Source organism: Chiloscyllium punctatum, chromosome 15 (genome assembly GCF_047496795.1).
Source record: "Chiloscyllium punctatum isolate Juve2018m chromosome 15, sChiPun1.3, whole genome shotgun sequence".
In the NCBI taxonomy this organism is placed as follows: Eukaryota; Metazoa; Chordata; class Chondrichthyes; order Orectolobiformes; family Hemiscylliidae; genus Chiloscyllium; species Chiloscyllium punctatum.
This window is the reverse complement of record NC_092753.1, coordinates 89214728-89228307: the sequence shown is the minus strand read 5'-3', so window position 1 is coordinate 89228307 and position 13580 is coordinate 89214728. Positions and strand designations below refer to the sequence as shown.

At 42.0% G+C, this 13580-nt stretch overlaps 1 protein-coding gene across 1 annotated transcript in view; it reads right to left on the bottom strand.

The window, feature by feature from the left end:
* Positions 1–212: 212 nt before the first annotated feature.
* Positions 213–13580, bottom strand: part of mrpl39 (mitochondrial ribosomal protein L39) — a 31270-nt gene continuing 17902 nt past the window's right edge. Inside the window, exons 5-10 of the mRNA XM_072585743.1 lie at positions 13502–13569; positions 7371–7483; positions 6690–6755; positions 3790–3943; positions 1321–1368; positions 213–1180 (exon numbers count right to left, since the gene is read on the bottom strand). Of these exons, the coding sequence (XP_072441844.1) occupies positions 1130–1180; positions 1321–1368; positions 3790–3943; positions 6690–6755; positions 7371–7483; positions 13502–13569 (500 nt within the window). The 3' untranslated portion in view covers positions 213–1129. The remainder of the gene's footprint in view (positions 1181–1320; positions 1369–3789; positions 3944–6689; positions 6756–7370; positions 7484–13501; positions 13570–13580) is intronic.

Here is a 13580-nt window from a genome sequence, read left to right as displayed (position 1 = left end):
TGGGGAGTCATTCTAGATCATGGGATGAAATGGAGCTTAAAGCCACTGAGCCAAACTGACAGTTCAACACTTAGCTTACTTGGGGACAAGTCACTGACCCTATATACACACACAACCACTAAGTTGTGTCCCATAGGATAAAGAACCCCAGACCATCTGCACGATTAATGCATAGGAAGCCAGTTTTTTAAAAAACATCATTTTAGTCAAAATACTTTCAAAGAAATTTTATTTTCTTCAGTACCAAAAAAATCTCAAATAGATGGACACCTGTGGGGAAAAGAACAAGTCCTTTATCTATTCAGATTAACACAGGTCTTCTTGAGCTTGCCCACATGCCTTAAGTAAGGATGGAGTTCAGCCTGGTTATGATTCCCTCCTAAGTTGAGCTATCAGTTAACATCCACATCCAGATTATCTGCGTTGGCGCTCCTGGAGCACACGGAGTGCATGTCAGAAGACTTCTCATGCAAGGCACCTGGTTTTACAAGGCTGTATACTCAACAACAACCAGCTGTGTGCAACTGGAACTCAGGATCTGTGATTTCAAGAAACTAGAGAGAACCTCTAGCCCTGACACACTGTCCCAATCCTGACATGGAATGATATTCTACTGGCCATTTGTCCCATCGTACATATTCCTTCTGTACAAATTTCTCCATTTATATATCTACTCTCATTTTGAAACTGACATTCCTTTTCTTTGTTCACGAGATGTGGAAGTGCCCACATTGCTGTGGATCTGGAGTCACATGCAGTCCAGAGCAGATGTGGATGGCAGATTTCCTTCCCTGAAGGACATCGGTAAACTGGATGGGTTTATACAGTGGTCAGAGAGTTGAATTGGGCTAATTTTTATCCAGATTTTATTTTTCACCACCCGCCGCTGGGCTCTGGATGACCTGTCCAGTGACATTATCGGTACGCCAGCTTCTTCCCCAAGTACTCAGGCTGCTTTCCCCACCTTTTGTGAAGCACATTCCAGATCAAAATTCTCAGTACACATCCCTCTTTAACACAACAGGATCATTAAGGATAATATTTTATATTTTACTGTGTGCATAATTAATCAATTTACTTATGTTACAGATTTTTTAAAAGCAAGTTGGTTGATGTCTGCACAATCTGTTCACGATGCTCTTGCTTCCATTGTCTCTGTGTGACCCTGGTCTTTTGTAATCTGCAAAACACAAAAGAAGTGGGGAAATGAGTAACATATTAAGTAGCATCGCTGTTGGACACAAAACAAACCAGCTTCACCAAAATCAATTACGCAAACTTGAAAATACAACAAAATTAAACAAAACCTCTCCGACTCACCAGCTTCTGGGATCTCTGCCTTAATCTATCCCACACGGAGAAAAGGACCTACAAGGAGATTAGGAATAAAGACTGGATTATTATGTTGCAAGAAACTGGAGTAGTAAAAATAAATGGGAACTGATTTAATCATTGTTAAGTAGGCATCCTCCAATTTTAACTCTTCATACTGTGTCACAATGAGAAGGAATCCCTAGGAGTCAGCAACCATAATATGATAGAATCCACCCTGCAGTATGGGAGGGACCAGCTGGAATCAGATGTAACGGTATTACAATTGAGTAAAAGGTAACTACAAAGACATGAGGGAGGAGCTGGCCAGAGTTGTTTGGAAGGGGAGCCTAGCAAGAAAGATGGTGGAACAGGAATGGCTGGAGTTTCTGGAGGCAATTCAAGAGGCACAACAAAAATTCATCCCAAGGAAGAATAATAATACTAAGAGGAGGATGAGTCAACTATGACTGACAAGGGAAGTCAGGGACAGCATAAAAGCAAAAGAAAAAACATAGAATGTGCTGAAGAGTAATGGGAAGCAGAGGATGTGTTTGGGGGGTGGGGGGAGGGAGGAAGGGAGGAAGAAAGGGAGGAAGAGAGAGAGTGTGTGAGAGAGAGAGAGAGAGAGAGAGAGAGAGAGAGAGAGAGAGAGAGAGAGAGAGAGAGAGAGAGAGAGAGAGAGAGAGAGAGAGAGAGAGAGAGAGAGAGAGAAAGAAAAAGGAAAGCTAACTAGTAAAATAAAGAAGATTGTAAAAGAGTTTTTTTGACATATATAAAAGATAAGAGAGAGGGAAGAGTGGACATTAGACTATTAGAAAATGAGGCTGCAGAAGTAGTAATGGGAAACAAATAAATAGTCCAAGAACAGAATAGGTAGTTTGCATCAGTCTTTTCAGTGGGAGAACACCAGCAGCATACCAGAACTTCACAACAGTCAGAGGTAGGAGTGAGTGACATGGCCATCACTAAGGAGAAGGTGCTGGAGAAGCTGAAGAGTCTGAAGGTAGATAAGTCACCTGGACCGAGTACTGTACACCCTAGAGTTCTGAAAGAGACAGCTGAGGAGATTGTAGAGGTATTGGGGTCAGGGAGGGGGACTGGAGAGGACCCCAAGAAGATTGGAAAATAGCTAATGTAGAACTCCTACTGAAGGAGGGAGGGACTCATTAGATAAGAAATTATAGGCCAGTTGGCCTGACCTTGGTCACTGGCAAAATTGTACAGTCATTAATAAAGGAGGAGATTGCGAAGTACTTGGAAGTGCATGGTAAATTAAGGCTGAGTCAGCACAACTTCATCAAGAGGAGGGCACGCCAATCAAATCTGCAGAATGCTGAGTAAGTAATGGAACACCCCCTAAAAGTTCCCTTCCAAGGTGGAGATCATCTGGATTTGCGACAATATGCCATCCCTTCACTGTTACTGCATCAAAAGCCTGGCACTTCCTTCTGACAACACAATGAGTGTCATTACACTCCAAGGACTGCTACAATTGAAGGCAGCAGCTCACCTTCTTCAGGCTTGTTAGGGATAGGCAAGGAATGTTGGCCTAGTTGGCGATGCCCACAGCCCAGGAACAAATGAGAAAATAAAAGCCTCAGTAAGGAAGCTGCATGGCTTATAGACTCTCACAGCACGAGAGGTCATTCTACCCATCTTACCTTTAACAGCTCTTTGGAAAAGCTATCTAATTAGTTCCACTCCATTCCTCTTTCCTTATAGCCCTTTTGCTTTCTTTCAAGTATTGATCCAATTCTCCTTTGAAAGTTAGCATTGAATAGTTAGGTTGTTACATTATGTAACTTGATGAAAAGGTCATTAGCCCATTCATGCTTGTGTATTTATGAAGCTTTCATTTAGTTTGTAATCAGTTCTGTTTTTTATTGATCAGATAGGCAGAGTGCAATATCTACAATGAAAGATTAAATCAGCAAAGAGCTAACACTTTCATCTTTATCAGTAAATACCATTGGAACATAATAACCAGGGGGTTATTCATTTATGATGAATCAATGCAATCTGAAATCAAGTTTACTGTCAACATAACTTTTCACTTGCTGTTGCAGAGAAGTGGCGTGCTCCTTGCCCTTTGCTATTGTCACTTCTAAGCTATAGTCCAGGAAACTAAACTGTCCCCATTCATTCTCCAATGAAGAAAGCACCTGACACAGTGATCAGCATTCACAGTCACTGCCACTCCACCATTCTGCAGTTCAGCTATTATTTTGATTTTACCTGCTTCCCTGGCCTTTGGATGCATCCCCCGTTGTCTTGGGAAAGTAGATCAGCAGCAAACAAGTCAGCAAGACTGGCACCTACTAATTTACATTAGATAATACTAACACAGACTGTCAAACAAAACCACTGCAACCAGGACAAATTGTACAGATGTTAAATAAAGTTTGGGTGTCCCAGATAAATTAAGCTATTATTAAGCGTTATTCAAACATCTTAACCATGTTTGTGTCAGTGTACCTTCAGATGAATGGGCAGAGAGATCCCCTGGAATCTCCGCACCAATCCGGACTGGGATGTTCTCAGGTTATGGGCAGCAGTAATCTCATACTGCAAACAGACACTGGTCCTGGAAATGTGTGGCCCATTGCTGACATCTACAAAATCACCGATCCTGTAGAGACAGGCAGAGATTGAGAAACTTACACTTGTACTGTGAATTGTTTGTTCACACTCAAACAGTTAGCAAGACTTATGCCAGTCAACATGCACTGCAATGGTATTATCAAGCTTATTTCATGCATAGCCAATATATCAGACAGAAAAGAGCTTTAAAATTAAAGCTATTTATTGTTGGGTTATATGTTCAATATGTTACATCAGAAATTTACAATCTTACACTCTAGACTAATTAGTTCAAATCTTCACACAGGTTATGAGTGTCTTAAATTATTCTGCTAATAGTTTTTCAGTCCAAGGTTATGTGAAAATAAGAGGAAAAAGATCACACCTCGCGATACAGTTTACTGAAATCCTAATGGTCACACTGCACTGCAACATCCAATTCAACAGTTCAGACTTTACAAATAACAGCAGCAATTCAGGATTTGCTGTAGCCCAAAATTAAATGCTAAACAACTATAATACTTGATAATGGAGTTCAAAAGAAAGGGAATCACAACTCAAGTCCACTTGCTTAAATTGATTACACATGCACCAATACTCAAGAAGCTAAACAACACTGCAGAGAAAGGAGACTGACAGACAGCCCATCCTCTAACTTAAATCTCCACTCTCCTCTTTTTTGGGATATGACTGCAGTGTGTACCATCTATTGGATGCACTGCAACAATTCAGCATTGCATCTTCACAGGCAACTTCCTCATTTACCACACGACTACAACAGCTGAAGTGATATTTCACCATAATGTCAGGATAACAAGGAATGAATAACAATTGGTAGCAACACTTGTATCATAAGAATAATAGGTCTGTCAGTAATCAGTGTCAGAAAACTCTTTCAACTCACATTAGATGCTGATGAAATAGGATTTGGGTTGCTGCAGCCAATGTAACTACCAGAAGCTTTTGCATATTTTCTTCCTCAGGAAAAAAAAACAAAATTGTGTGCTTTAATTAAGAGCACGGCAACATAGGGGGAAAAAGCATAATGAATTGTGTGGCCCCATGATTCTGCTGTAATTTAGTAAGATCTATCTGACTTGATCCTCATATTCCTGCATTCTCTTAGCATTCAAAATTCTAATAACCTCACCCTGATCTCAATAACTGAGCATCTGGAGTCTTCTGGGCAGAGAACACCAAAGATTCATAATCTCTGTGTGTCAAAGTTTGCTATTTTTGGTCCTGAAATGCTTACCCTTGTCCTGTGATAATGATCTTGTCCTAGACTCTCCAACCAGGGGAAATGACCTCTGTGTATGCATGCAATTAAATCAGTTCAAGTTGCTCCCACCACCAGTGCTTCATCCTAACTGATCACAGATATAAAAGACCCAACATCCAAGTTCAGAAGGGAAGATCCCTCAACAGATTACTCTTCAAGATTCAGCAGGATCCTCTGCAAAACAATTGTTCCTGTTCACCTACACAATGCAGCAGAATATAGACTGATTGGGGAGTTGGGCAGAGAACTGATTTAATCACATCCATACACAGGAGGTCATTTCCCCTGCTTAGTCTAGGACAAGAGATCATTATCACAGGACAAGGGTCAGCATTTCAAGACCAAAAATAGCAAACTTTGACACACAGAGATTATGAATCTTTGGTGTTCTCTGCCCAGAAGACTCCAGATGCTCAGTTATTGAGATCAGGGTGAGGTTATTAGAATTTTGAATGCTAAGAGAATGCAGGAAAATGAGGATCAAGTCAGATAGATTAGCTATGATCTTACTAAATAACAGCAGGATCATGAGGCCACACAATTCATTGTACTTTTTTCCCCCCTGTGTTGCTGTGCTCTTCATTAAAGCACACAATTTTGGGTTTTTTTGGCAAATGGGGTTCAATCTGGACAAATGTGAGGTGTTGCATTTTGGAAGATCCAATTTAAGAGCAAACTATATGGTAAATGGAAGAGCTCAGGGAAAACTGATGTACAAAGAGATCTGGACGTTCAGGTCCATTGTACCCTGAAGGTGGCAACACAGGTCAATAGTGTGGGTAAGGAGGCATACGGCAAGAGTACAAGAGTTGGCAGGTTATGTTACAGTTGTATAGGACTTTGGTTTGGCCACATTTGGAATACCATATACAGTTCTGGTCGCCACAAAACCAAAAGGATGTGGATGCTTTGGAGAGGGTGCAGAGGAGGTTCGCGGGGATGTTGCCTGGTATAGAGGGTGCGAGCTATGAAGAGAGGTTGAGGAGATTAGGGTTATTTTCATTACAAAGACAGAGGTTGAGGGAGATCTGATTGTGTTCTACAAAACCATCAGAGGTAAGTCAGGGTAGATAGCAAGGAGCTTTTTCCAGAGTGGGGGACTCAAATACTCAGGGTCACCAGTTTAAGGTAAGAAGGGAAAAGTTTAGTGGCGATATGTGTGGAAAGTTCTTTATGCAGAGGATGGTGGGTGCCTGGAACACGTTGCTAATGAAGGTGGTATAGGTGGGCACAATAGCCTCATTTAAGATGTATCTAGACAGATACATGAATGGGCAGAGTGGGATATAGATCCTTAGAAAATAAGCGACAGGTTTAGATAGAGGACCTGGATTGGCACAGGCTTGGAGGGCCAAAGGGCCTGTAACTGCAGTAATTTTCTTTGTTCTTTAATGAGATTGTGAGGATAATACATTGCTGTCCCCATTTACTATCTATTCCACATTTACAATGAAACAGATTTATCATTGCACTGAACTAATCAGTGTCACAGAATAACTAAAGCAGTTCTTACCTGTACAACTTTACGAGTTTGTTGGGATTGAGAGAAGCCTGCTCCTCAATTGCAGCCAACTTGTATCTGTCAAGAAAATAAGGCATGTTATGCACTCTAATCACTATTGCCAATTGTAATACACGCAGTCACACCTATAGTAATCATGTGGATTGTCAGATTACACAAACATATCCATGAGGTCATACATTGTCTATACGCCCTGGTTCAATTCCCAAATAACTTTAGCTTTCCGCATCCACAGTGATAGGGGCTGTGCTACTATGAACCCATATGACAAAGAAGTGAAGATAGAAAGTCAGCCATGGTTTCCAATCCTGATCTGTGCCTTCTGATGGAAAGTGTGATGAGTCTGTGTCAGGGGGAAATCTATGATGCTGAACGCAATGGTTGAATATTGCACCGGCATTCCCTGTCCATGGTTCACACAAAAAGAATGGTCGCTGTGGCAAGGTACTCGAAGGTTGGTGGAACCTGTGGAACTGTAACAGCCAGATTCAGAGTAGGAAATAAAACAGGGTGCCACAAAGGAAAGCAGAGAAGGAAAAGGAGCCTGTGCTAAACAGCAACTCCAGAAATACAAGGACTGCAGTGTGTCGATTGTCTTGTAAGATAAATTGCAGCTGCCTGAATGAGTCACAGCTAAGCAGAAGCAGCTACTCAAGTATCCCACGTGCTTACTTGCTCTCCCGAAATATTTCCATTGCAACCTTGGGTGCCACTTCCAATAATTCAAAGGGTAAGTCTTTATGAATAAGCACATGAGCCTGTTTGGTGAGGGAACGCAAGTTCTCCTGGAATAGAGAAGACAGAAACACAAGATGAGGAGACGATGGGAACAAGGCTAATGTATGTAAATAAATCCTTCCCCAAACCACCCGTGGAGATGGCTGCTGGATCTGCATTCAAAGACAGTGCACATCTGTTACAAAACAATCAAAGAACCAGGGAAGTCTGTCACACAGACCACTGTGTCTGAATTTACCTATCCTTTCTTTGGACAAACCCTCTATCATATAAAAGGGTAAACATGTAGTGGCACACATAAAAAATAGAAAATGGCAAGTTCCCCATAAGCACCGAGCCAACTTCACAAGGCGGCCTCAGTACCCGTTGCTGATCTGTACTGTATTTAGCTGTTCTCTGGCAAACCGTTTGATTAGGTATGGTGTCACACTTTTCACTGTTAAAGAATCTGAGAAACTTCTATTTTTAGACTTTTACACACTCCATTATAGAACTCAGCATTAACGGGGGAGTCAGTGTCTTTGGAAATGGAATGAATATGCAAAAAAAATTTAGAAAAATTTATATTACAATATTTAACAAAACATCTCTTTGAAAGGAAACTCTATAGTGGACTATAGTCTCAAGGAAAAAAAAAAGTGTCAAGTTTGGGGGAAATTCAGAGCGAGTAACCTTTTTAGACTAGAGGCCCCTACACAAAATTGTTTACTATTCCCTGTCATCAAAACAGAGAAGGTGGTCACTTCTGGCACCACTCATAATGTAAATGGCCACTTGGTAATACGAGAGCAGGTGGATCAGTACTTTGCATGAATGTCTGCTAGATTTAAAAGTAATTGACTGGGCGATGATCTTTGAAACAAAAGTAACTGTAACCTTTGGGTCTCATCTCCTTTATACTCTCACTACCTACTCTAACTGAAATTAAAAAAAAAGGAACATCAGAATTGGAATGGGCCACTCAGCCCATCAGGCCTGATCATGGGTTGATGCATACTCCCAACTCCTTGTTCCTTAATACTCTGACCAAACCAGAATCTGTCAGTCTTGAAAACTCCAATTCCAGTCCCGACATCCACAGCCTTTTGGAGGAAGAAAAATCCAGATTTCAAATGCCAAGTGTGTTAACACTCCATCTCCAGACCTTCACTTGCTCTAATTTTACAAAGGCGGTGCATTCGGTCCATAGTGCCTGTGCCAGCTTTTTGATGGATTTAGATAACATACAATGTGGTAACACGCCCTTCGGCCCAACAAGTCCACACCATCCCTCCGAAGAGCAACCCACCCAGACCCATTCCCCTACAGTGACCCCTTCACCTAACACTATGGGCAATTTAGCATGGCCAATTCACCTGACCTGCACATGTTTGGACTGTGGGAGGAAACCGGAGCACCCGGAAGAAACCCACGCAGACACAGGGAGAATGTGCAAACTCCACACAGTTGCCTGAGGCGGGAATTGAACCTGGATCTCTGGCGCTGTGAGGCAGCAGTGCTAACCACCGTGCCGCCCGTAAAATGAGTGAGCTAACTGAAACCACTTTCTTTCGGTCTGTAATTATGCAAGTTAGTTCCCTTCAAATTAATTCTCTGCAAAAATCAATCCTCATATGCTTTCTGAACATTTCTATTGAGTGTTTCCACCAAACTTTCATGTGTCACAATAACCTGCTTTGTGAAGACATTTTACATTTCTCCACTAGTTCTTCCACAAAATACCCACCACATCGGTTATACAAATGTTGCTCAGAGAACACTGCAGTGCCAGAGGGTTAGTACAGAGACAGATGGCCACATTGTCAGAGGGTCAGTACTGAGGATGTGCTGCATTGTTGGAGGGTAAAAATTGAGCAAGTGCTGTTCTCTAGAAGGAAGCATTATTGTGATGAGATGTCAATTGAAAGTTCTGTCTGGCGCTTCAGATGGATATAAAAGATCCCATAGTCATCATACAATGAAAAAAAAAGATCTGCATCTTGCCCTCTTTTTTTATGTCTGGTCACTCTTGGGCTGGCAGTTCGGTCCATAGAGTTGACCTCAATGCCCCTGGGTCTTTTAGGGGAGGGTGCAGCAAGTGCAGTCATTGCAGGCAGGTGGCAGAGGGATGGATTTAACTGGGATCTCTCCAGGTCACGGTGCCTGCTGTGCGAGAGGACTAGATGGCCTTCTACCTGAAGGACTGGAAGGCTGATGGAGAAAATGCAGAGGCATGGAATGGAGGGCGATTTAGAAATTTGGATTAGAAACTGGCTTTCTGAAAGACAACAGCAAGTGGTGGTTGATGGAAAATATTCAGCCTGGAGTCCGGTTACTAGTATGTGCCACAAGAATCTGTTTTGGGACCACTGCTGTTTGTCATGTTTATAAATGACTTCGACGCAGGCATAGGTGTATGGATTAGTAAATTTGTAGATGATACTAAAGTCGGTGGAGTAGTGGACAGTGTGGAAGAATGTTACAGGTTGCAGGGAGACTTGGATAAACTGCAGAATTGGGCTGAGAGGTGGAAAATGGAGTTCAATGCAGCTAAATGTAAGGTGATGCACTTTGGGAAGACTAACAGGAAGGTAGAGTACTGGGTGAATGGAAAGATTCTTGGTAGTGTGGATGTGCAGAGGGTTCTTGGAGTCCATGTACATAAATCCCTGAAAGTTGCCACCCAGGTGGATAGTGTTATTAAGAAGGCATACGGTGTGTAAGGTTTCATTCATAGAGGGATTGAGTTCCAGAGCCACAATATCATACTGCAACAATACAAAAAGCTAGTGTGGCCACACTTGGAGTATTGTGTATAGTTCTGGTCACCATATTTCAGGAAGGATGTGGAAGCATTGGAAAAGGTGCAGAGGAGATTTACCAGGATGTTGCCTGGTCTGGAGGGAAGGTATTGTGAGGAAAGGCTAAGAGACTTGGGTCTGTTCTCATTGGAAAGGCGGCGGCTAAGAGAGGACTTGATAGAGACATATAAGATGATCAAAAGATTAGATAGGGGAGACAGTGAAAGTGTTTTTCCTAGGATGATAACTTCAGCTTGTACGAAGGGGCATAAATCTATCACCCCTCGATTTATAGTTAAGACAGATATCAGAGGCAGGTTCTTTACACAGAGAGTGGTGAGGGCGTGGAATGCCTACCTGCTAATGTAGTCAACTCAGCCACATTAGGGAGATTTAAACAATCCTTAGATAAGCACATGGATGATGATGGGATAGTGTAGGGGACGAGCTGAGAATAGTTCACAAGTCGGCGCAACACCGAGGGCCGAAGGGCCTGTTCTGTGCTGTATTGTTCTATGTAAAAGGAGGCAGAAACTATACTGCAGTGGTACGAAACTCTCAGTCAGGGTGAGATGCTTTTCAAAGGGTCACTGCAGACTCCATGGGCTGAGTGACTTCTTTTTGCACAGTAGGGATCCTATGATTTTATACTCCATCCAAGAATCAAAACTTAGACGAAACAGAGGGATAAATACTCCAGGATAAAGCTACTTGTAAAATCCTTGGGATAAAGCAGTTGCCTTAGATCTTCAATCTTTACAAGTTTCTCTAGACGTGGGCAGAGTTTTCCATATGTTTCAAAGGTCTCCTCTCTGGCTTTAGCCAAGATGACCGTTTGAAATAAAGGCATTAACATTAGGTTTACAGCTCACTGTGAGCAGATTCTCTTCTCTACCTCCAGGCAATGAATTTCAAGTACTGCAATGAAGCAGCTCCTGATCATTCTCACAGCAGTGTCTGGAGATTCTCAGCAGCTTGTGAGCAAGGCTGCAATAAGGGTGACATCTTGTGGACAGAACATTACACAACATCTGGGAAAACACTGCATCCTTTTACACTGCTTGCAAAAACCATTCCTGGTAAGAGTCAGCAACCTCAACGCTCTGTTCACCTATTTGTGATGTTGTAAAATAGGAATTGTGCCTTCTTTTCCTTTATAGGCTATCCCTCAGGATTGAGGATGGCCTGCTTCACTTCTAGTTCAATAGGTGGATAATAGGCCTAAAGTTCAAACTGCATCCCTCTGCCACAGGCAAGGCAGTAAGTACTCTGAGAACCAGTCAGCTTTGTACACTCACTCTATTGATATCATACAATGGAAAATTTGAGGCAATGTTGTTTCTCAATTAGTTCAGTACCTTGTCAAATTAACCTTCTAGGTCTTGGTCAGTCACAAACGTATGAGTCCTATGGGCTGGAGGGAATGTTTGACCACTTCATGGCTCTTTAAGGACATCCCCAAAACAAGTTCATGGAATGCCCTGCCAGTAGCAGTAGTGGACTCTCCCTCTTTATGGGTATTTAAGCGGGCATTGGATAGGTATATGGAGGATAGTGGGTTAGTGTAGGTTAGGTGGGCTTTGATCGGCGCAACATCGAGGGCTGAAGGGCCTGTACTGCGCTGTATTCTTCTATGTTCTATGTTCTATTTCTGTTGTTCTTCTGGAGGTTTCCTGCCATAACCAAGTTCCAAATAGAACAATTACTTTCAGAGTCTGGTGTCAGGCATACAGATAACATGGCCGGCTCTGAGCAAGTTGCACCTCAACACCATGCACATTGGCTTGAGAGAGGACCACCTTCCTTGTTACCAGATTTGATGGATCTTCTGAGACACTGCGAGTGGTATTTCTCGCAGGTTATCCAAGTGTCTAGAGCATACAGAAGTATGCTCTAAACACTGCTGCCCTGCAAGACACAGGTCACAAGTGCAGATCCTGAAACTGTCTTTTCCACAGTCAGCTGAAGGAATGACCTGGCACACTGGAGGAGATGAAGAATTTAATTGTGACTGAAATCAGGAAGAGAGAAGGCTCCCAGGATTTGAAAAATGGCCTACATTTTCCTTGTCTTACCAGCATAGGTATTTGGAAAGTGACATTCACGTCTTGGGGACACAGAAATCTTTAGTCGACTAAATTAAGAGCAGATCAAATTCTTTTACTCCAGGGGAAATAAGATTTGCACCCACAGTGCACCTCAGAATGAACTATCCCTACGTGTGCAGGGAATAGGTCAGAAACATCACAGCTCAAATGTCAGATTGTGCTCAGCTGCCTGTTTGTAGCTGTGATGATTATTTTATTCCTAGATGATCAATATATTGTACTTTTCCAACTCAACTCTGGATTAGATACTTAAATCTGTTCCCTACTAGACTCACTCAGTTGGTACATTCAGTTGGCAGGTGACTGGCTTTAAATGGCATATATATTTCATTACTGTGTTTTCACAAAGACCCACCATTTCACAGCAATGGTTACATTGCTTTGAACAAGAACAACTACTTGCATTCGTATAGCAGCTTTAACCTTGTAAAGCATAGTCATGTCATAGGAATATTAACAATAAAATTGCGACTACAAGCAACAGAAGATGATGGTCAGGTAACAGCCTGGTCAAGGAGGTACCTTAGAAGAAAGAGGGACGGGTAGAGAGATTTATGAAGGGAATTCAAATCAAAAGATCTTACGAAGCCGAAGACACAGCCATCAATAGTGGGGAATATAAAGTTGGGATATGCAAGAGATAAGACTGGGAAGAGGATAAATATCTCAAAGGATTATGGAGTTGGATGACGTTACAGAAATAATTCAAAGTTCAGCACAACCCAGCAATCCACAATCTTTCCTCACCAATGGTTATATGCTTCTAGCTGATCTTAGCCTTGTTCTTATATAAAACAGAAATTAACCACTAACTGACCCTTCGTTTATCTTATTTTCAGCCTTAAAAAGGAAAGGCTTAGACACACTCAACCTTTGCTGCAGAATAATAGCATGTGCAAATGAGTTACAAAATCAGGAAGATTACACACTCAATCTGGTATACTATGAAGAATAGCAAAGGAAAATTGGCAGCCATCTAAATTCAAACTTAAGGTGACAACACCCAGGGATAATGTTCCCCTTGGTTTGGATACAAACATTAGAAATTCATTACATCCTGTGGTGCAGAGGTCAAATGGAAAGTGGGGTGGGGAAGGGACACTGTACAAAATTAAATCAGAGAATAGCTGCTTGGAAACTTCAAGAAAGAGGGATGAATCATTCTCAGCACACTTACCGCCGAGGGTATCCAGTCATCTAATCGTCCATCCAATTTGACATCATAACAGAAAGCTCCAGAAATCACTGCGACAGAA